The sequence below is a fragment of the Panulirus ornatus genome, chromosome 46 (assembly GCF_036320965.1).
Source record: "Panulirus ornatus isolate Po-2019 chromosome 46, ASM3632096v1, whole genome shotgun sequence".
In the NCBI taxonomy this organism is placed as follows: Eukaryota; Metazoa; Arthropoda; class Malacostraca; order Decapoda; family Palinuridae; genus Panulirus; species Panulirus ornatus.
Genome location: NC_092269.1, coordinates 33,673,083 through 33,695,824, shown reverse-complemented (window position 1 = coordinate 33,695,824; position 22,742 = coordinate 33,673,083). Strand labels below are relative to the sequence as shown.

The 22,742-nt window shown below is 50.3% G+C and overlaps 1 protein-coding gene across 16 annotated transcripts in view; it reads right to left on the bottom strand.

Annotated features, from left to right (window-relative positions):
• Window positions 1-22,742, bottom strand: part of LOC139763209 (uncharacterized) — a 708,912-nt gene that overhangs the window by 537,887 nt on the left and 148,283 nt on the right. For all 16 annotated transcript variants that reach the window (XM_071688990.1, XM_071688991.1, XM_071688992.1 and 13 more), the window contains exon 2: window positions 15,553-16,114. In XM_071688990.1, coding sequence (XP_071545091.1) covers window positions 15,553-15,636 — 84 coding nt within the window. In that variant the 5' untranslated portion in view covers window positions 15,637-16,114. The remainder of the gene's footprint in view (window positions 1-15,552; window positions 16,115-22,742) is intronic.

Here is a 22,742-nt window from a genome sequence, read left to right as displayed (position 1 = left end):
TATCTGATTACTGATCATATAAATCTACCCCCCCCCCCCGGAAATCCATCACGGGGGGAGGCCCCAGGTGAGGCGCCCCGGATCAACAGTGACCGTAAACATGTCAACGGGCGCTTCGTTAGCACCCCGGATGAGGGACGTAATCGCTGAACCCAATCAGAAGGCCCGGAACCAACTGCCGGCCAATGGGGAACGGACGGTATCATACCTGTGCGCCAATCAGGTTGGGGATGACGTAACCGTGAGCCAATCAGTGGGGTGACGTAACCGTGAGCCAATCAGGAGGGGTGACGTAACCCGTGAGCCAATCAGACGGGGGCCGATATGACCCGCCAGCTAACAGCAGCGTTTGGTATAGCCCGTGAGCGAATCAGAGGGCCAACTTGTCTGAACCAATGAGCCAATCAGAAGGGCCGGCGCAAGTTTCAGGCCATGCCTTAACAACCAACCGGAAGGCCCGAAATAACCTGGAGTCATCCAGTGGCTCTAAACACACTGGAAAAAAACCTGTCAGCCTATCAGACGACGCATCAAAGCCCAACAACCCAATCAGACAGATAGCCTGCACCCTGCGAACCAATCAGAGACCTCGACAGGACCCGACCCAATCACACAAGCGAAGCTTAGCGTACACCAATCACAGGTCTTGAACCTTCCCTTCGCGAAGAGCGACACACCAGACCCTGAGAACCAATGAGAAAGCCGTAAGCAGCCCACTGGCCAATGAGAGCGTCACTCATGACATCAGCCACGTACTACCAGCAGACGAAGGACGCACGTCCGTGCTGAGCCCAAAACTGTCTTCAAAAAGCCTCAAATTGAACGAGTCAGCCATCAGAAATCTTTAGGGAGAAATTGTGTGTATGTGTTATCCAGGGTTCGAAACCATGCGGGTCTGTGTGTGTGTGTGTGTGTGTGTGTGTGTGTTTGCATAGGTTGTTTGTGGATATCGTATCTTGCCCATAGTCTGCATATATATATATATATATATATATATATATATATATATATATATATATATATATATATATATATATATATATATTTGTTTCCAGATGTGTATTTGTTTTGTTTGGGTTTGCCCACACACACAACGATAAGAAGTCCACTCGACCAAACCCCCCCCCCGAGATAACCCCTCTTGTCAACTCCCTACCAGTGAAAACCACGAAAAAAAAAAATAAATCTAGTTTGCACTGTGTTATCTTAATAGAACTGGAATCTCTGACCATTACCCAACACTGTTAACACCCTCCCACGGTGTAGGCTTGGAGTGTGAGTCTCTCTCTCTCTCTCTCTCTCTCTCTCTCTCTCTCTCTCTCTCTCTCTCTCTCTCTCTCTCTCTCTGTTTACACTTAACTTCGCCCGGTTATCGGGCGACATGAGACCTCCTTGGCCCTCATACATGGTCGACTTTGGCCTCATATGTTTACCAAATGGCGTCCTAGCTTCGTCTCTTCGATGTATATCAACTGACTGTTATATTTCTCTCTTGTGTCTCCCCTGATGATGTGATTATTACACGAAAGTGCACTTGGGAACTTTTCGTGTTTCATTTTCCCCGTGGACTCATAGGAATATATATATATATATATATATATATATATATATATATATATATATATATATATATATATATATATTTTTTTTTTTTTTTGCTTTGTCGCTGTCTCCCGCGTTTGCGAGTTAGCGCAAGGAAACAGACGAAAGAAATGGCCCAACCCACCCCCATACACATGTATATACATACGTCCACACACGCAAATATACATACCAACACAGCTTTCCATGGTTTACCCCAGACGCTTCACGTGCCTTGATTCAATCCACTGACAGCACGTCAACCCCGGTATACCACATCGCTCCAATTCACTCTATTCCTTGCCCTCCTTTCACCCTTCTGCATATATATATATATATATATATATATATATATATATATATATATATATATATATATATATATATATATATGGGGAAAAATGATGACTAACAATGCGAACCCGTGGGAAAAACTGGGGGAAAAATACGACAGAAAAAGGGAAACACGACAGAAAACGGAAAACCTAAAACAAACAACCACAAAAAAATCTGCGACAAAAAATGGAAAACTGACTAAAAAAAATGGGAAAACCTACCACAGAAAATACAAAAAAAAAAAGACAGAAAATGGAAATGACCGAATAAATAACAAAATCAGTAACAAAAAATGGGAAAACCAATACAAAACAAATTGGCAAACTGGCTAAAAAAAAAAAATGGAAAATCTACGACAGAAAAAAAAGACAAAAAAAATGAGATATCCTGAGACAAAAAACAAAAATGGGAAACCTATATTAGAAAATGGGTAAAACCTACGTGTGTGTGTGTGTGTGTGTGTGTGTGTGTGTGTGTGTTACAGTGGACGCCAGATTGAGGGGGGGGGGGGGGGGTAACACCAGTGACAAGATGGTCAGACTGAGCGGGAGCATGAACACACGTGAGCTACAGGGCGGTGGAATGATGAAAGTGGGCAAAAATCCTCATTGCCCAGAGCCATCTGGTGCGAATGGTAGCTCGAGGGGGGGGGGGGGTCCCCATCCTTGTATAAGGGGGGGGAGGAAGGGGAAGGGGGGGAAGGGGGGGGCACTATCTGCGGCCAACTCACACCAACGGGAAGGGGTTCGGGAGGTGGGGGTGGAGAGGGGGGGGGGGGCACTCCCCTTCCATGCTCCACTAACCTTTCCTTTTTTGGGGGGGCGGGCAGGAAGGGGGATAGGATGGGGAGGGGGTAATAAGTGAGAGCCCCTTTGTATGAGAGAGAGAGAGAGAGAGAGAGAGAGAGAGAGAGAGAGAGAGAGAGAGAGAGAGAGAGAGAGAGAGAGAGAGAGAGAGAGAGAGAGACTCACAAAACACCTGTGGAAGATACAGGTATGGCTATCACCAAGTCGCCATTCGGGGTCCAGGAAAAAAAAAAAAAAAAAAAAAAAAACAGACCTCTACGTAGACCGGGCGGATGATAATCCCGGGCGACAGCGGGAGAACAACAGGCACCAACAGCTGTTAAAAGAGGGCGAAAGTGACCGGAGATCACTGACCTCGCGTGTGACGACGGAAACCCTAGCGAACAAAACTAGTGACGTATGAAAACACGGGCTTTCAAAGTGATGGCTGTTATCCAGAGTCGTTTCAGCTTTAGAAATACAAATTGTCTGGGTATATAGGGACAAAACATTGTAGTGAGAGTGTGGGTGAAGGGCACACGTATCTAGGGATGGGTGGAGGCAGGTCTAAAGAGTACAATGGGTTCAGTACGTATATATATATATATATATATATATATATATATATATATATATATATATATATATATATATATATATATATATGAAGAGAGATACGAGGACCAGACCAGATCAACTGGTCCGTTCCGCATCACGCAGTCCACAGGATGTAAACAAAGAGGGGTAAAAGGAGGCATGGAAAGGCCACATCGCCACTACTGCTCAGAGAGTAAGGGAAGGCGTTCAACTTGTGAAAGAACTGAGGAGAGGAAGAGAGAGAAAGGAAAGACGCAACGAATGACGTGCTTCGTTGAATATACAAGATATTCTCTCGCCTCCTCCAATGAGGGGGGGGGGGGGGGGCGAGACTTGACACGACGCTCTCTCTCTCTCTCTCTCTCTCTCTCTCTCTCTCTCTCTCTCTCTTGTGCATTGCTCCTCAATGTTCGTTCCTCTTGGTGTGAGATCCACCCAGTCATTTTTTGTGGTTCGTTATGTGATTCTCTCTCTCTCTCTCTCTCTCTCTCTCTCTCTCTCTCTCTCTCTCTCTCTCTCTCTCTCTCTCTCTCTCTCCGTACGTTCGTCTGGGTCGCCTTACGAGACACGTGCGTCTTTTCAAGCAAACCACCACCACCTCCCCTTCCTCCTCCGCCTCCTCCTTTGGTGTGATCACCCAGCTAAATTATGGTCTCCTCGTGTCACACCAGTCGCCTAAAGGAGAGAAAAAAAAATATATATTTCTTTTTCTCTCTTTTCTTTTTTCCTTCAGAGATGCGAGTTACGCGCGAAGCACGCGCGCACGTCCCGTCCCGTCGTCTCCCCTCCCCCGAAGGCACGCGTGCGTGGAGGGGGGAGAGAATATGCAGTGTGGTGCTAACGCCTCGTGAGGCACCGGTGGCCAACGCGACCGCCGTCCGCTCCGCTCCGGTGCGAGACATTTAATTAAATCAAAGACTTCCGGATAACGCCGGTGTTGAGAATGACAGGCGTCCGTCCGTCCGTCCGTCTGTCCGTCCGCCGCGAGCACAAGAACGGAAAATGGTACACTGTTAACTTGGAATATATATATATATATATATATATATATATATGAAAAAAGAAAATAAAAAGACAATGCCGAGCAGAACAAAGGAAATTTCAGGAGAGAGAGAGAGAGAGAGAGAGAGAGAGAGAGAGAGAGAGAGAGAGAGAGAGAGGAGGGAGGGAGCAAAAGACCGACCAGAAATTGAGGAAGATACAAGACGATTACCCTGGCCTGGGGCCCTGGGCCTGTGTGGTATATCGTCCACATCCCAACGGCGAACGAGACACAACGCGTCTCCGAATACGAACACCCGACAGTGATTTACAGTGATTTACGACCACGGTGTAAAAAAAATCCCTCAGTGCAGTGAAAAGGTGTTCAAACGACAATGGCGTCCCTGCTTAAGTCCCGTCTCTCGGGGGAGAGAGAGAGAGAGAGAGAGAGAGAGAGAGAGAGAGAGAGAGAGAGAGAGAGAGAGAGAGAGAGAGAGAGAGAGAGAGAGGGACCAATCGCACGTGTAAACAGCGACATTGAAATACCCATTACAAGGACATTCGACAAGGAAACACAGCACGGGGTCTCCTGACGGAGGGGGAGGGAGGGGAAGGGGAAAAGATTCCGCGATCCCAGCATTCATGGTTCACTGGAGGAGAGATGACGAGGCCCCAAAACTCAAGTCTGGTATTTTGCAAAGCGCTTGCAAGAAATGGGGAGGGGATGGGGTAGGGTGCCTAATCCTTCCCGTCTGTTGGGGCGATCCCGGGGGGCGCGCCCCGTGTGGCTGACAGAAGCAACAGAAGGGGTTGAGGCCCGAGTCTTGTACTCCCGTGGACTGTTTGGGGGATCAAGACAGTCGCCGGGGCTTTAACACAGCGTCAAGAGGGAGAGAGGCGTCGCTCGCTATCCAGCACACATCAGCATGCCAGGTCCCATGGAGCTATGTTGCGAGCGGCGGCCATCCAGATGGCTTGCTCTTGTCAATTTCTTTTAAACGCTGGGCGCTGGTTGTTGTTCTCCTCCTCCTCCCTCCCTCCCTCACCACACCAGCAGCAGGGGCCCGTCCAATACCTCGTGCACGACACGGGGAGTTGAGGGGGAGGGGGGGAATCGAGGGGTGGGGGGTCGTGTAGCGTCGTTGGCGAGGAGTCGTTTTCTCTTAACACCATCAAGACTCCCAGAGCGTTGGAGGATGATCACCCAGGGTTCGTAGAGAAGATGGGAAGTCGTTCTCACCTTGCATGATGTCTTAGAATTATATACCATCGTGTGAGCACTGTCTTGATGCTGGGGGACGGGCTGCTCTTGTCAAGTCGCTGAAGTCGTTGAGAACATTCAGGCAGATAATGGTCCTCAACGGCTGTCGTTTAGAGCTGGCACCATCGGCAGGTCGCCCCTGTACATGCAACAGCAGCACGACGCTTGTGGTTCGTCCCTGTGCAACAGCGGCAGCACAAGCGCGGCGAACCTCTCGGGGTACAGCGGTGTCCGTCGTGGTGAGGCGCGGGGCAGGGGCAGCAGCAGCGGGAGAACAGCGGTAGTCGTCGTGGTGAGGCGCGGGGCAGGGGCAGCAGCAGCAGCAGCGGCGGGAGAACAGCGGTGGTCGTCGTGGTGAGGCGCGGGGCAGGGGCAGCAGCAGCGGGGGAACAGCGGTGGTCGTCGTGGTGAGGCGCAGGGGGGCAGGGGCAGCAGCAGCAGCGGGGGAACAGCGGTGGTCGTCGTGGTGAGGCGCAGGGGGGCAGGGGCAGCAGCAGCAGCGGGGGAACAGCGGTGGTCGTCGTGGTGAGGCGCGGGGCAGGGGCAGGGGCAGCAGCAGGAGCGGCGGCGGGGGAAGGCGTTAGCGTGGGGCGTGATGCCTGACAAGGATGAAGGCCAACGCCCAAACCCCGGATATTCTTACACCACCGGACGGCCGCATAACTCAACAACCCATGACAAAAGCCCTCCCTGGTCGACCTCCCGAATCTGACGCGTCGCATCCCACCTGACCTTCCAGATGGTCCTCCGCTGCCCACCCTAACCCACCCCCCCACTCTCTCTCGACACCACCTGGCGTGCCCCCCCTCCACACACAAACACACACACACAAAGACACGCTTCAGTTCACCCCTCTTGCCTTTACCAATTACAACATTCTTGATCCTGGCGATATCGGGCTGCAGAAGGGCAGCAGAAATATGCTGGTCCAGGCCACAACTGACCTCACATGACCCCTCCCCCCTCCCTCAGATGCTGGACTGATGACTTTTAACTGACCACACATGCATGGTCCGTCTGTGACCGTCCCCCATCCCCAACTCCCCCCAAGCTTCTTGCCCCGCTCGTCTGAGGGGATGAAGACAGATAATACTATCTGGACAACAGGCGACATTACCGGGGGGCGCGGCGGCACGACTGCTGAGCGGGTCTCGCTCCGAACTACTGTAGTATTTCAGAGTGACCTGAAAACGTCACCTTTTTATCTTCCTTGCACCTGCTACACTCGACCTATAAAACCCTGACCCGTCTTTTGGGACAGGTGACCCCGTGTGACCCGATATGACGCGGCAGCTTAAAGCGTCCATCGGATGACCTCGCTCTTTTAGCTCGTAGTCAACCTCCCCCCCTTCCCCTCTCAGCGACTGAAGGGAATGACCTCAGCTGACCTCAGCAAGGGGCGACCCTGGCGGGGGGACAGGGAACAACAAGCTGAGGCTCTCGAGCCATCAACGCCATTAACTGCTGGGACGGGACGATGCTGGGACGGGATCATGATGCTGGGACGGGACGATGCTGGGAAGGGACGATGCTGGGACGGGACGATGCTCGGACGGAACGATGCTGGGACGGGAACACGATGCTGGGACGGGAACACGATGCTGGGACGGGACCATGATGCTGGGACGGGAACACGATGCTGGAACGGGACGATCCCCTTCGCCTCTCCCGCCCATGAGACTGTCTACCGTAACCAGGGAAGGAGGGGAGGAGGAGGAGGAGGAGACGGTCGGTTCTATACAACCCCAGACTGCGACGCTGCGGAAGACACCGTCTGGGTTACGTAACAAGGCGGAGGAGGGGTGTGTTTGTGTGTGTGTGTGTGTGTGTGTGTGTGTGTGTGTGTGTGTGTGTGTGTGTGTGTGTTGGTGGTGGTCCTTCCTACAGACCGTCCCCAAGTGTTGTCCGAATGGGAGGAGAGGAGGAGCAGGAGGAGAGGGAGGGAGGAGTTCGCCAGCCTCCGTACCGTTCCAGCTCGACCGACCGACGACACAACTTACCCTCTCACTCCCTAAACCACCCCCCATCCCCCATTGTCCCTCTCGGCAGAATCCCTTAAATACCCTTTAAATCCCCCCCTCCCTCTTCCCTCCCTCGTCTCCCCCTAAAAACAACCCACGTGCCATACTGGAGGAACACAAAACAGTTTTATGAGGAAAGCGAAGATCATATATCCAGTCCAATAAACTGAAGCACAATATTACATGTGTACAGTAAATCTGGAGTACAAAGTACGTAAACTAACGCGTGTACGACAAACTGTAACACACACACACACACACACACACACACACACACACACACACACACACAGTTCACAACATAAACCATAACACGGTCAGTTTTATACAATAAACCACAACCAGAGGAGAGGGCAAGTTTATGCACTAAACCCTGAGCATCATCATTGTGGGCCGCTCCACAACACGGAGCTGATGGACCCTGATGAGAGGCCACACCCTCCCCAGTTACCACGACCCCACCCGACAATCAACGCACCTCACTAGGCCTAGCGCACACACACACACACACACACACACACACACACACACACACACACACACATTCACACACACACACACGACACACACACACACACACACAAAACACACACACGAGGTGGAGACGCCAACAGGGTGTAAACTCCCTCCCCGTACTGTTCAAACAGGTAATTACAAACCCGTAATTAAACACAGCTCTAACTAGCGTGACACACACACACACACACACACACACACACACACACACTGGTCCTCACCAGGGTAGAGGGTGGTATGAGCGTTCGCTCGTCGGGTTCGTCTTCTCAAGATTGAACGCCAGCATCTGGTGTGCGACGGAACACACACACACACACACACACACACACACACACACACACACACACACAGGCAGGAAACACCACCACCGCCATCAGTCTCGCCCACACGAACAAAGGGGAGACGCTGCCACCTTGGCAGTCGCCCCTCTGAGAATATGCCCCGTGCGTGCGTCTCTAGATCACGAGCATTCTACAAGTACAAAAAAAAAGACAAAAAGAGGAAAAATAGAATCTTTTGACTTCTGAGGTCGATTCTACAGAGAGGGGGACTTCGACGGCAACTCTCGCCCCTTTTTTTGAGGTCGACCTTGTGCCCAGGAGATTTCACAAGGGGGACACTCCCCCCCCCTTTTTATGAGGTCGATCTTGTGCTCAGGGAGTTTCACAAATGATACTCTCCCTTCCCCCTTTTCTGAGGTCGATCTTGTGCTCAGATAATCTCACAATTGATACTCCCCCTCCCTCTTTTCTGAGGTCGATCTTGTGCTCAGGGAGCCTTCCAAGTGACACCCTCTCCCTCCTCCCATCCCCCTCTTTAAGGTCGATCCTGTGCAGAGAGGGGAGGAGGGGGAGAATCAAAAGCGACCCCCTTCCCCCTCTTGCAGGTCGATCTCGCCTACAGGAGACCTCATATACGCGACTCACATTTGGAGATGGACGACATGCCATCGCGCAAAACGTCACCAAGGAATTTGGAGAAAAATATAGAGAGTACACCAGTTTCTCTTCTTTTCCCCAACACATCACTCAGGTTCTGACCCGACGAGAGACGCATCCCTCCTCCTCCTCCTCCTCCCATCCGAGCACGCAAGCAAGCATGGACGGACGGAGCCCACATCACCTTAATGAACGCAACAGTTATGATGGTTCATGCCGGACCCACGGCACGGAGTGGCCAGCAAGGGGCGTTTGGGTGTGTGTGTGTGTGTGTGTGTGTGTGTGTGTGTGTGTGTGTGTGTGTGGGTGGGTGTAGGTGGGTGGGTGGATTTCTGGTGAAGGAAGGGAGAGAAAAAACAAAACTGGCTTTCCATCCGTGGCCAGAAAAAACGCGGGTGTGGAAGAGAGGGATTGGTTTGGTTCAGGCCCCCTCACCCCTGCCCTCTCCTCCCCCCCTTTGCCTCCTGCATATCTGGAGACCCCCAGGTGACCTGATCTTCGCCAGTGAGGTTGAAGTGACCTTATCTCCTTTGAGGACAACGACTGTACCCTGGGGTTGTGGGGTAAACCTCTGAACCCCCACCAACCAACCCCAACCCCCCTTTGTAAAACACTGTCTTACCCCCTTTGAGTATATGGGTGACGGCAAAAAACCTTTACCAACCCCCCCTAACCACCCACTTTACGAACGAGAATGTCATTCCAAAGTACGATAACTTTTACCTCACGGGGACGAAATCTCCAGAGCGGGGTGGATGTTACTCCCCTCATGTACGATAACCCTTATCTTTGAATACGCCCACTTTCAAGTACAATAACTGATTCCTACTGCAGCCTTCACAATACAAAGCGGAAATCATCCTTCAATAGAAAAAAAAAATACATTTATAAACTTTAAATTCTAAAAGAACAATATGGAAACTTTCATGTAAAAAAAAAAGTACAAAAAAGCAATTTACATGTTTACAGCAGTAGTCTGAGAAAAAAAAATGTACATTTACATGATTCAACATAAAAGTACACTCAAGAATGAGCCAAAATATACATTTCCCAGGACTAGGGAAAGAAAACGGGCATCGACACGGCAAACTCGGGGAGTGTTGGTCACTGTACTCTCTCTCTCTCTCTCTCTCTCTCTCTCTCTCTCTCTCTCTCTCTCTCTCTCTCTCTCTCTCTCTCTCACTCTCTCTCTCTCTCTCTGAGAAGACCTCAGACAAAGACGAATCATTAAACCATAACCAATAAACACGGGAGGGTAGACCTTCAGCTTAACCTTCAGCTTATCTTTAATGGCCTTTAGCATAGGAAAATAAAAAAAAAATAAAAAAAAATTATCCTTTAAAATCGATATTTTTGTCCACACAGCCACACAAATGCCCAGCCCAAATGCCTGGCCGGACATTTCCGATCATCATTTCAGCCCAGCATTTTTTCTGTGTGTGTGTGTGTGTGTGTGTGTGTGTGTGTGTGTGTGTGTGTGTTAACAACCCGATGGGGCATTTCGACTCGGCCCTCTTGTTGTTGTTGTTAATAAGCTCAGGCTCGTAACGACTGAACGAGCCGCTCCGCTTAACATCATCTACAGTACCCCATCTGTCTTATCTTCACTACAACTACGCTCATCTCTCCATCTTCACTACATCTACCCAGGTGACACAGCGAGAAGGGTCTGTTGACGAGAGAGAGAGAGAGAGAGAGAGAGAGAGAGAGAGAGAGAGAGAGAGAGAGAGAGAGAGAGAGAGTACAGTCTCCTCTAGGACCTTCTCGCTTCAAAGGAGTCCATTCCGTCCCTGCTACTGAACGTAGCGCAGCCTCACGAGTAGCAGGAGGCCCTGGAATTGGAAAGGGGGGAAGAGGGGGGGTGGGAAGGGGTTAGGTTGTAGCCCCGAGAACCCCCTCTCTGAAAGGGGTTGTATGATAAGAAATCCCGATCAACCATTACCCTCTCTACGAACATGAACTTCAGCCACTAAATCACTCTATGATCATACGTGAACTTCAGCCACTAAATCACCCTATGATCACACATGAACTTAAGCCACTAAATTACTCTATGATCACACATGAACTTAAGCCACTAAATTACTCTATGATCATACATGAACTTCAGCCACTAAATTACTCTATGATCATAATCACAGCATGTAGATTAATCATTACGGGGCCTTCATTAATCCTCGTTCTTAACCCCCCCCTCCCTCCTTCACCAACGGCGGTACGACCCTGGAGCATACTATAATGCTCTCGATAATGACGTCCCGTCTTTAAGGGTCGTCCCGTCTTTAAGGGTCGTACCGTCTTGATCCATATGGCCGTGCTTTGGAGGGGAGGGAGGGGTGTGTCCGTGCACCGCCGTGCTCCAGAGTGTCGTACACCGACCCCCCCCCCCCCCCCCAAAAAAAAAAATATCAAAAAAGGCTCACAGAGTCGTGGTCAAGGGTCCGTGCACCGTCTCGAAGGGGTTTCAGACCAAGGGTTCGACCAGAGAAAAAAAAAAAAACATGGACCTCCCTCCCTCAATCCCCCAATCCCTTTCCTCCTCCCTCCCTCGACTATCAAGATGGGAGGAGGGATGGGGTGGGGTAAGGTAGGGGGTAACTGTATCGTAACCCCACCCTCCCCCTCGGCAACACACGAGGTTGAGGAGGGGGAACCACACCTCCTCCTCCTCCTCCCTCTTCCTCCTCCGGAACGCAATCATGATCACCTCCCGAAATAAAGAGGAATCACCACCACCACCCACCACCAACACCAACACCACCCACCACCCACCAACACCCACCAACACCACCACCACCCACCAACACCACCCACCAATACCACCACCACCCACCAACACCACCCACACATCACCACCCACCACCACCCACCCATCACCACCCACTAACACCACCACCCACCAATACCACCTGACACCTACACGAGGGGTAGGTCGTGAGAGAGAGAGAGAGAGAGAGAGAGAGAGAGAGAGAGAGAGAGAGAGAGAGAGAGAGAGAGAGAGAATCAGACCAGAGGAATGGAAAATTACGAAGAAAAGAGACAAAAGAGAGGAAGAAGGAGAAGTAGAGGAAGAAAGAGAAGAAGAAGAAGAAGAAGAAGAAGAAGAAGAAGAAGAGGGAGGAGGAGGAGGAGGAGGAGGGAAAAACCTGCACCTGAAACACAAAGAAAAAGACGAGATCAAAGAAAATGATAAAATCTGTGGGGAAGAAAATACATAATGGACAAAGGCAGGGAGAAATGTGAGCACGACAACACCTTCCAGGACCCACGGCAAGGATGGTGAGGCGAGGATGGTGAGGCAAGGATGCTGAGGCAAGGATGGTGAGGCAAGGATGGTGAGGCAAGGATGCTGAGGCAAGGATGGTGAGGCAAGGCTGGTGAGGCAAGGATGCTGAGGCAAGGCTGGTGGGGCAAGGATGCTGAGGCAAGGATGCTGAGGGAAGGATGCTGAGGCAAGGCTGGTGGGGCAAGGATGCTGAGGCAAGGATGCCGAAGCGAGGACATTGAGGCAAGGCTGGTGGGGCAACTGAGGCCAATCTGGCGAGTCAAGGCAGCACAGGCGAAGAAGCACTGGTGGCGTTGGGGGGGGAACACACACGAAAGGGTGCTACGCTGAGGCAAGAGAGTGCTGAGGAGAGAGAGAGAGAGAGAGAGAGAGAGAGAGAGAGAGAGAGAGAGAGAGAGAGAGAGAGAGAGAGAGAGAGAGAGAGAATGTACCGGAGGAGAGGTGAAGCAAGAGCGCCGAAGCAAGCTCAGGCAAGGTGGATGAGCGAAGGAGGGCTGGAGACAATTGGGAAAACGGCAGAAGACAGTCAGTTGTGGGGGCTGAGGGGTGGTCCCTCTCTTCGAAGCCCCGCCTCGCCTCCCCCCCTTTCCCAGCGTGAGGCGCCCCAGATAAAAGGCGAGTGTGGGAGCCACACACACACACACACACACACAACCAGTCTTCACATCTGCAACTGCCCAAAGCGATGGTTCGTGATGCCGGAAAGACACCTACCCTCACATTATCTTCCTCTCTCTCTCTCTCTCTCTCTCTCTCTCTCTCTCTCTCTCTCTCTCTCTCTCTCTCTCTCTCTCTCTCTCTCTCTTTCTCTCTCTCTCTCTCTCTATCTCTCTCTTTCTTGCTCTATTCATCTACCCAGTAGGTCGCCCTTCTCGGGAGGCGACCTTACTATCATTTCTCGTCTCTTCCCATCTTCTATGACTTCCGTCGCCTTCCCATCTTCTATGACTTTCGTCGCCTTCCCGTCTTTTCCAATACTTTGTATGACTCATCGTCATCTTCCCACCTTCTGTTACTTTCGTCGCCTTCCCATCTTCTATGACTTTCTTCGCCTCCTCGTCATCTATTACTTTCTATGATTCATCGTCGCTTTCTCATCTATGACTTTCGTCGCCTTCCCATCTTCTATTACTTTCTATGATTCGTCGCCATCTTCCCATCTTCTATCGCTTTCCACTTCCTGACATTCTTCCTCGTATCTTTTCTTTTCCCTCCCTCCTCTCCCTAACTTCGTCTCACACTCTCACCTTTCACCGACTCCACTAATCTCCTCATCCCATTTTCTTTCCACACACCATCGGGTGTGGACAACTTTCCTCACCCCCGTGGCTCAACCTCATCTCTTTCCTTCTTCTCCTCCTCCTACACTCACCGTAATCCTTCCTGTTACCTCACACAGGCTTAACGCTGGCCTTGTGGTGGGTGGGTGGGTTGATGGGTGGGTTGGTGGGTGGGTGGGTGGGTTGATGGGTGGGTGGATGCCTGTCTAGCTATCTATCTGTTTGACCCAGTGGTACCTTCCACGGCGATCGACCTCAACCTGTCAACCAGACCCTTTGGTGCTGTCGCAACTTAAACTTACCCCCGTCAGACGCCATCAGACACACACACACACACACTCCAATTCCTTTTAGGAAAGCCCTTAAGTCTTAAATACGGTGATTCCTTGCACATATATATATATATATATATATATATATATATATATATATATATATATATATATATATATATATATATATATATATATATATAATTCTTTTTTTTCATACTATTCGCCATTTCCCGCGTTAGCGAGGTAACGTTAAGAACAGAGGGCTGTGCCTTAGAGGGATATCCTCACTTGGCCCCTTTCTCTGTTCCTTCTTTTGGAAAATTAAAAATGAGAGGAGAGGATTTCCAGCCCCCCGCTCCCTCCCCCTTTTAGTCGCCTTCTACGACACGCAGGGAATACGTGGGAAGTATTTCCATCGGGGGACTGGAAATCCTCCCCTCGCGTTTTTTTCGTTTTCAATTTTTTTAAATCATTTATTTTTTTCTTAATTTTCCAAAAGAAGGAACTGAGAAGGGGGCCAGGTGAGGAGGATATTCCCTCAAAGGCCCAGTCCTCCGTTCTTAACGCTACCTCGCTAACGCGGGAAATGGCGAATATATATATATATATATATATATATATATATATATATATATATATATATATATATATATATATATATATATATATCCTCCTCGGTAGCAGATTAAACAAATTTTATGTAAATTTGCCAATGTTCTCGCCGGCTGGTACGCGCCTCCTCTCTTTATTGGATCGCATTGAGGAAATTCTTTCCCCCTTTGTCACCCCAGCAAATTTATTTAACTCTCTTACTACCCCCAAGCACCACGGCGGAGCGGAGGGGCAAATGAACACATCGTAACAGTTCACAAAGGGGTTGGGGGATGGGGGTTGGTGGTGGGGGAGGAGTGTGAACACTGAAATTAACACTGGTAAGTATAGAGAACGTCTGGTGAACACTTATTCATCATGTGGGAACGACATTGTTCAAATTGAGATGAATGTAAAAAGGATGGCCAAACCTACTAAATTATCGACCCCTTTGAGTACGACGGCGCGTCCCTTAAGCAGGTGGTGATGTTCTTGAGTATATGACCCTGGAGGGACGACGGTACACGACCCTGTGGGGACGACGGTACACGACCCTGGAGGGACGACGGGACACGACCCTGGGGGGACGACGGTACACGACCCTGGGGGACGACGGTACACGACCCTGGGGGGACGACGGTACACGACCCTGGGGGGACGACGATACACGACCCTGGGGGACGACGGGACACGACCCTGGGGGGACGACGGTACACGACCCTGGGGGGGAAGACGGTACACGACCCTGGGGGACGGCGGTACACGACCCTGGGGGGACGACGGTACACGACCCTGGAGGGACGACGGTACACGACCCTGTGGGGACGACGGGACACGACCCTGGGGGGACGACGATACACGACCCTGGGGGACGACGGGATACGACCCTAGGGGGACGACGGCACACAACCCTGGGGGACGACGGTATACGACCCCGGAGCACGACGGCACGACCAAGGCTCCCTCTTACGGTCGTGCTCATGGGGAGCTCCGTGCGTCCCGTCGTGCTCAGGGGCTCCTCCGTGCGCCCCGTCGCTACCTGAAGTGGGGGATGTAGAGAAAACGAGAGATGGTGCAAAGAAACAACCTCCGGGGCCAACTTACCTGTATCTCCTGGATGAGTTCCTGTTCGTCCAGCAGCACCACCTTGCTGTGGTGGGTTCGGTTCTTGTCGCCGAAGCACTTCATCCTGAGACGCGCGACGACGCCAGAGGGAAAACGGGGAGAGGAGGGAGCGCGTGTCTGTAGCAGACGGCTCGGAGTGGCGAGCGACCGACCCGAATCCAAGGATGAAAAAAAACGGCGTGTGTGTGTGTGTGTGTGTGTGTGTGTGTGTGTGTGAGTGTGTGTGTGTAGAAAAGGGCAAGACAATCTTTAGTTTTGTGGTGGGGGAGATATATGGTGAGGGAGGACAGCAGTGCTGGGGTTCGATGGTGATGGAGACGGATGCTCTGGGAGGAGGAGGAGGAGGAGGAAGAAGAGGACGAGGAGGAGGGTTGGTTGTGTGTGTGTGGGTGTGGGAGGGAGGGAAAAAGAAGGAGGATAAGGAGGTGTTGCTGTTGATGTGGGGAGGAGGGGAGGGTGATGGAGAAGACAAACGGGGCGCGTGTCGAGGGGGGAGTGGCTTACGTAGTTATCTTAGCCGTTCCTCTGCACCATTTTCGACCTGCAAGGAGAAAAAAATTTGATAATGAATTGGCGATAAAACGTCTCAGATAAGCTATCGAAAATAATGCGTGTGCTGAAACTGATCAGTGATACGACTACACCTATGACAAAATCAACACTGAAATAATGATAAAAGTAGTAGCAGTAGTAGTAGTAGTACTAGTAGTAGTAGTACTAGTAGTAGTAGTAGTAGTAGTAGTAGTAGTAGTAGTAGTAGTAGTAGTAGTAATAATAATAATAATAATAATAATAATAATAATAATAATAATAACAATAATAACAATAATAATAATAATAATAATAATAATAATAATAATAATAATAATAACAATAATAATAACAATAATAATAATAATGATAATAATAATAATAATTCGCAATAAAATGGTCTTTCCTTCAGAGACCACAACCTCAGAAATGATACGAGTATAAAGGAATAATTCCTAAACACTTTATAAACCTTTCCTTTTGATTACGACTCTGCTCAGCGGCCTGAGGGACGTTCTTACACGAGGTAATCCATGGAAGCGAAGACAACAGCCACTGAGGGAAGCCACGTACCGTTCGTGGTAGGTGTACCACAGGGTGTGTGTACCACTACGCCACCAGACACCGTACCGTTAGGTACCGCTACACCAGACGCCGTACCCTACCCTAACGATCTGGGTGTACCACTACAGTATAATGTATTCCCTCTCTCCTTGCTTCGCCTCTCTACCACTGAGCTAATGCCCTCCTTCGTCCAGGCCAGCCAGCCAGCCAGCTCCCCAGTAATTCAATTTCTCTCATGTTTTGTACCCTCCACACTGGCTACGCCCAGAGACAATAGCATGTAACTAATTCTCTCAGGGTTACCCTGGTGGAAAGAATTTATATCTTCAACTGTACAAACACACCATATAATATAATATAATATAATATAATATAATATAATATAATATAATATAATATAATATAATATAATATAACAATATAATATAATATGTAATATAATTTAATATAATATAATATAATATAATATAATTTAATATAATATAATATATAATATAATATAACATAATTTAATAATATAATATAATATAATATAATATAATATAATATAATTGCACCTGATGGGTCTTACTTGTGTATAAAACAAACACAATTTCTAACACCAGATATACGTCATCCACAAACCATCATATTCGGTACGGTTTTAAGACACACACACACACACACACACACACACACTTAAAACGTACTACGAAATCTATACTTAACTAACCCAACCCCTACACACACCCTCCTCCTCCTCCTCCTCCCACTGTATCACCAATGGAAGAGAAAAGAGTAAATCAAAGCCATACACACAAGAAGCCATGAGAGTGCAACCCCACCTGACACCAGAGCATAGCTGGGAAAATCTCTCTCTCTCTCTCTCTCTCTCTCTCTCTCTCTCTCTCTCTCTCTCTCTCTCTCTCTCTCTCTCTCTCTCTCTCTCTCTCCCCACAGAGTCTCACGCATTCACTCCCCCTTGGTGTCGGCTTTGGAAACGCACGCACTCTTTTCTCTCCTCTCCTCTCCTCCTCCTCCTCCGCTACCACCACCACCACCTCGCGCCCCTAAGACTTGGGATACGCGCGTCGCGACTCAACCATATGCCACGCCAACACCAGGAAGCCGGCTGCGGGAGCCAAAGCCACTTGCTCAACCTTCCAGAAGCCGGAAAACCCTCCTTTTCCAGGCAGTGTCTCCAGCCTACCACAGCACACGCACACACAGAGCCTCGTCCTCAAACACGCTAAAAGAAAAATAATAATAATAATACACCGTTTCAGGAGTCTCCAGAGACTTTGAGGCAATCAAATAACCTGGTAACTTCATCGAAGTAGCCGCTCCTGACGCAGAGGTCATACACCATCTGATGCCACATCATCAAACCCCCCTTAAAGAAAAAGAAGGGCTCAGTCCCTCTCGCTCGCGTGTGCTTGAAAAGCCAAAAAAGCAAGAGTCGTCGAACCTCGGACATTCTGAGCTTACGATCCTCCAGCAGAGAGTGTTCCAGTCCTCCTGCGGGAGCGCGAGCTATAGACACACGAGTGGACCCTCTCACAGCTTTTAGTAACGCGGGATCACGACAACGAAAAGCACTCAGCCCCTTCTCATTAGTGTGAGATTATGAGGCTTCCTATATCGTCCAACACCTTTCTGAAATAATCAGCTTAAAGGGGGGGCTCAAAAAAAATTGTGAGCGCCTCTCACCCAAGAGGCTCAAAAAAAAAGGGAAAAAAAATACTCCAAGTCTTTTCCTTCCACACAACTCAAAAATCATGAGCGAATTTTTGGCTATAACTTCAGACATCAAAAAGTATATTGACACGATACTCTGACATCAGCACACAACACAGGTCATTATGACAACATATACAGACTTATGTTCGATGTGACATCATTACATGGCCTTTGTGTGTGTGTATGTGTGTGTGTGTGTGTGTGTGTGTGTGTGTGTGTGTGTGTGTGTGTGTGTGTGTGCGCGCCAAAGGCTGAGGTCAAAACTCAAGGCTTGAGAATGACCGTCCTACCCTTAGACAAGGACGACTCGACCTTTTGAAATGACCTTAGCTTAAAGCCCAGGTCAAAGGCTTGGTCATCATACGAAGGGTAGGACAGTCGTGCTCAAGGGTCGTACCGTCGTGCTCAACGGTTCGTACCGTCGTGCTCAAGGGTCGTACCGTCGCGCTCAAGGATCGTACCGTCGTGCCTCAAGGATCCTACCGTCGTTCTCAAGGATCGTATCGTCGTGCTCAGGGGTCGTACCGTCGCGCTCAAGGGGTCGTACCGTCAAGCTCAAGGGTCGCACCGTCGTGCTCAAGGATCGTACCGTCGTGCCTCAAGGATCGAACCGTCGTGTTCAAATATCGCATCGTCGTGCCTCAAGGATCGTACCATCGTGCCTCAAGGATCGTACCGTCGTGCCTCAAGGATCGTACCGTCGTGCTCAAGGATCGTATCGTCGTGCTCAAGGGTTGTACCGTCGTGCTCAAGGATCGTACCATCGTGCCTCAAGGATCCTACCGTCGTGCTCAAGGATCGTACCGTCGTGCCTCAAGGATCGTACCGTCGTGCTCAAGGATCGCACCGTCGCGCTCAAGGATCGTACCGTCGTGCCTCAAGGATCGTACCGTCGTGCTCAAGGATCGTACCGTCGTGCCTCAAGGATCGTACCGTCGTGCCTCAAGGAATCTAAGAATGACTCCAACGTTGCCTTATCTCACTGGCTGGACACCAACAATTACACTGATCGAAAATCACAGTCCTGGTCTCTCTCTCTCTCTCTCTCTCTCTCTCTCTCTCTCTCTCTCTCTCTCTCTCTCTCTCTCGTCCAATTTTCGGGGGAACTCATGACTCACACTGTGGTCCAGGAAAGATCAGGGAAATGATCACAGGCAACTGAGCTGAGAGAGAGAGAGAGAGAGAGAGAGAGAGAGAGAGAGAGAGAGAGAGAGAGAGAGAGAGAGAGAGAGAGACGCGTGTCCTTCTCCCATCTTGTATACCCCTCTTGAGTGACAGCTCGAGAAACGAGGGGGAAAGGGAGGGAGAGAAGAGAAGAAATGAGGGGAAAGATGTGTGTGTGTGTGTGTGTGTGTGTGTGTGTGTGTGTGTGTGTGTGTGTGTGAGGGTGAGGGAGTGAGGGAGGAGAATAGGAAAGAGCTGAAGGCTGACCAACGTGGAGCGCAACATAACACGGACATAACCCAGTCCTGAATCACCGGGTCTGACGTGGTCATGTGCTGCCTCATGGCGTGGTTGTGTGGTGGCTCATGGCGTGGTTGTGTGGTGGCTCATGGCGTGTTTGTGTGGTGGCTCATGGCGTGGTTGTGTGGTGGCTCATGGCGTGGTTGTGTGGTGGCTCATGGCGTGGTTGTGTGGTGGCTCATGGCGTGGTTGTGTGGTGGCTCATGGCGTGGTTGTGTGGTGGCTCATGGCGTGGTTGTGTGGTGGTTCATGGCGTGGTTGTGTGGTGGCTCATGGCGTGGTTGTGTGGTGGCTCATGGCGTGGTTGTGTGGTGGCTCATGGCGTGGTTGTGTGGTGGCTCATGGCGTGGTTGTGTGGTGGCTCATGGCGTGGTTGTGTGGTGGCTCATGGCGTGATTGTGTGGTGGCTCATGGCGTGGTTGTGTGGTGGCTCATGGCGTGGTTGTGTGGTGGTTCATGGCGTGGTTGTGTGGTGGTTCATGGCGTGGTTGTGTGGTGGTTCATGTGGTGGTGGTGGTGGAGGGTGTGGTGTGGTGGCTCATGTGGTGGTGGTGTGGTGCGTGGTGGTTCATGGCGTGGTTGTGTGGTGGTTCATGGCGTGGTTGTGTGGTGGTTCATGGCGTGGTTGTGTGGTGGTTCATGTGGTGGTGGTGGTGGAGGGTGTGGTGTGGTGGTTCATGTGGTGGTGGCGTGGTTGTGTGGTGGTTCATGGCGTGGTTGTGTGGTGGCTCATGGCGTGGTTGTGTGGTGGCTCATGGCGTGGTTGTGTGGTGGTTCATGGCAAGGTTGTGTGGTGGTTCATGTGGTGGTGGCGTGGTTGTGTGGTGGCTCATGGCGTGGTTGTGTGGTGGCTCATGGCGTGGTTGTGTGGTGGTTCATGGCAAGGTTGTGTGGTGGTTCATGTGGTGGTGGCGTGGTTGTGTGGTGGCTCATGGCGTGGTTGTGTGGTGGCTCATGGCGTGGTTGTGTGGTGGCTCATGGCGTGGTTGTGTGCTGCCTCATGGCGTGATTGTGTGGTGGCTCATGGCGTGGTTGTGTGGTGGTTCATGGCGTGGTTGTGTGGTGGCTCATGGCGTGGTTGTGTGCTGCCTCATGGCGTGATTGTGTGGTGGCTCATGGCGTGGTTGTGTGCTGCCTCATGGCGTGATTGTGTGGTGGCTCATGGCGTGATTGTGTGGTGGCTCATGGCGTGGTTGTGTGGTGGCTCATGGCGTGATTGTGTGGTGGCTCATGGCGTGGTTGTGTGCTGCCTCATGGCGTGATTGTGTGGTGGCTCATGGCGTGGTTGTGTGGTGGTTCATGGCGTGGTTGTGTGGTGGCTCATGGCGTGGTTGTGTGGTGGCTCATGGCGTGGTTGTGTGGTGGCTCATGGCGTGGTTGTGTGGTGGTTCATGGCGTGGTTGTGTGGTGGTTCATGGCGTGGTTGTGTGGTGGCTCATGGCGTGGTTGTGTGGTGGCTCATGGCGTGGTTGTGTGGTGGCTCATGGCGTGGTTGTGTGGTGGTTCATGGCGTGGTTGTGTGGTGGTTCATGTGGTGGTGGTGGTGGTGGTGGAGGGTGTGGTGTGGTGGCTCATGGCGTGGTTACCATTCAGGACGTAGTACCAGTTCACGAGATTTGGTTAGAATTACGTAGATGCCTTTCTGTAGACTACTCTCTCTCTCTCTCTCTCTCTCCAGCCTTTCCGTCCGCCTCCAGCGACTCATTCACTACACCCCTCTGTCTGTACCCCCCCTACCCTCTCCCCAACATCTCATTTTCACCCCCTTTTGTCCAAACCAAATTCAGGTATTCTACCACCCTAATTTCAATCCAATTCTCTACCCCAATTTCAATCCAATTCTCCACCCCACTTTCAATGCTATTCTCCACCCCACTTTCAATGCTATTCTCCACCCCACTTTCAATGCAATTCTACCACCCCAATTTCAACCCCATTCTCCACCCTACATCAGGCATTCTACTAACCCAATTTCAACCCAGTCGTCTACCCCCAACACTAGTCATTCTACCACCCCCAATTTCAACCCAATTGTCCAACCCAACATCATTCACCTCCCCCCCCCCACTTTACCCACCCTCTCCCCTAACCTCCCTACCAATCAACCATCACCCAACACAACAATCACCCCTCCCCCCTATTCAAACCCCAAGGAAGCCTCCCCAAGACCATATCTTTTTCTCCATTTTAGACACACAAGTCTTCAACTCGGGTGGGTCGTCGAATCCTGGCGGCGAGAGAGAGAGAGAGAGAGAGAGAGAGAGAGAGAGAGAGAGAGAGAGAGAGAGAGAGAGAGAGAGAGAGAGAGAACTACCACCTCAGAGCACCCTCCAGGTGATCCAGCCAAAGGGGGCAGGGCTAGCTCGTCGCGCTCATCGCACGTCTCTTACTGGATGTATGTATGTGTGAGGCAGTTCTTCACACCTGCCCACCGTGTTCTACATAATCATCGACTGCTGGTCCACCTGGAAATGACTGCAGCCAAGTGTTGTCGTTTTTTTAAAGTCTTTCCTGAAAACGTTAATAAAAAAAATAACGACAGAAAAATCTAATGCCAACAACAGGACTGAAAAAAAAAAACACAGACAAACAAGAACAGAAAGTAGACACAGCGAATGTTATGGATGAAACAGATAAAGGAATGGACTGAGTGAAAACAACACGATGGAAACGAAACAAAAAGGAAAAGAAAACAAGCGAAGCGATACACGGAGACGACAGAACAAAAGACACATAAAGAGAGAGAGAGAGAGAGAGAGAGAGAGAGAGAGAGAGAGAGAGAGAGAGAGAGAGAGAGAGAGAGAGGAGAAACAGCAGATAAGAATTATAATCACGAGAGCAGACGAGAGTGAAAATGTACCACCGTGAGAATCTCTCTCTCTCTCTCTCTC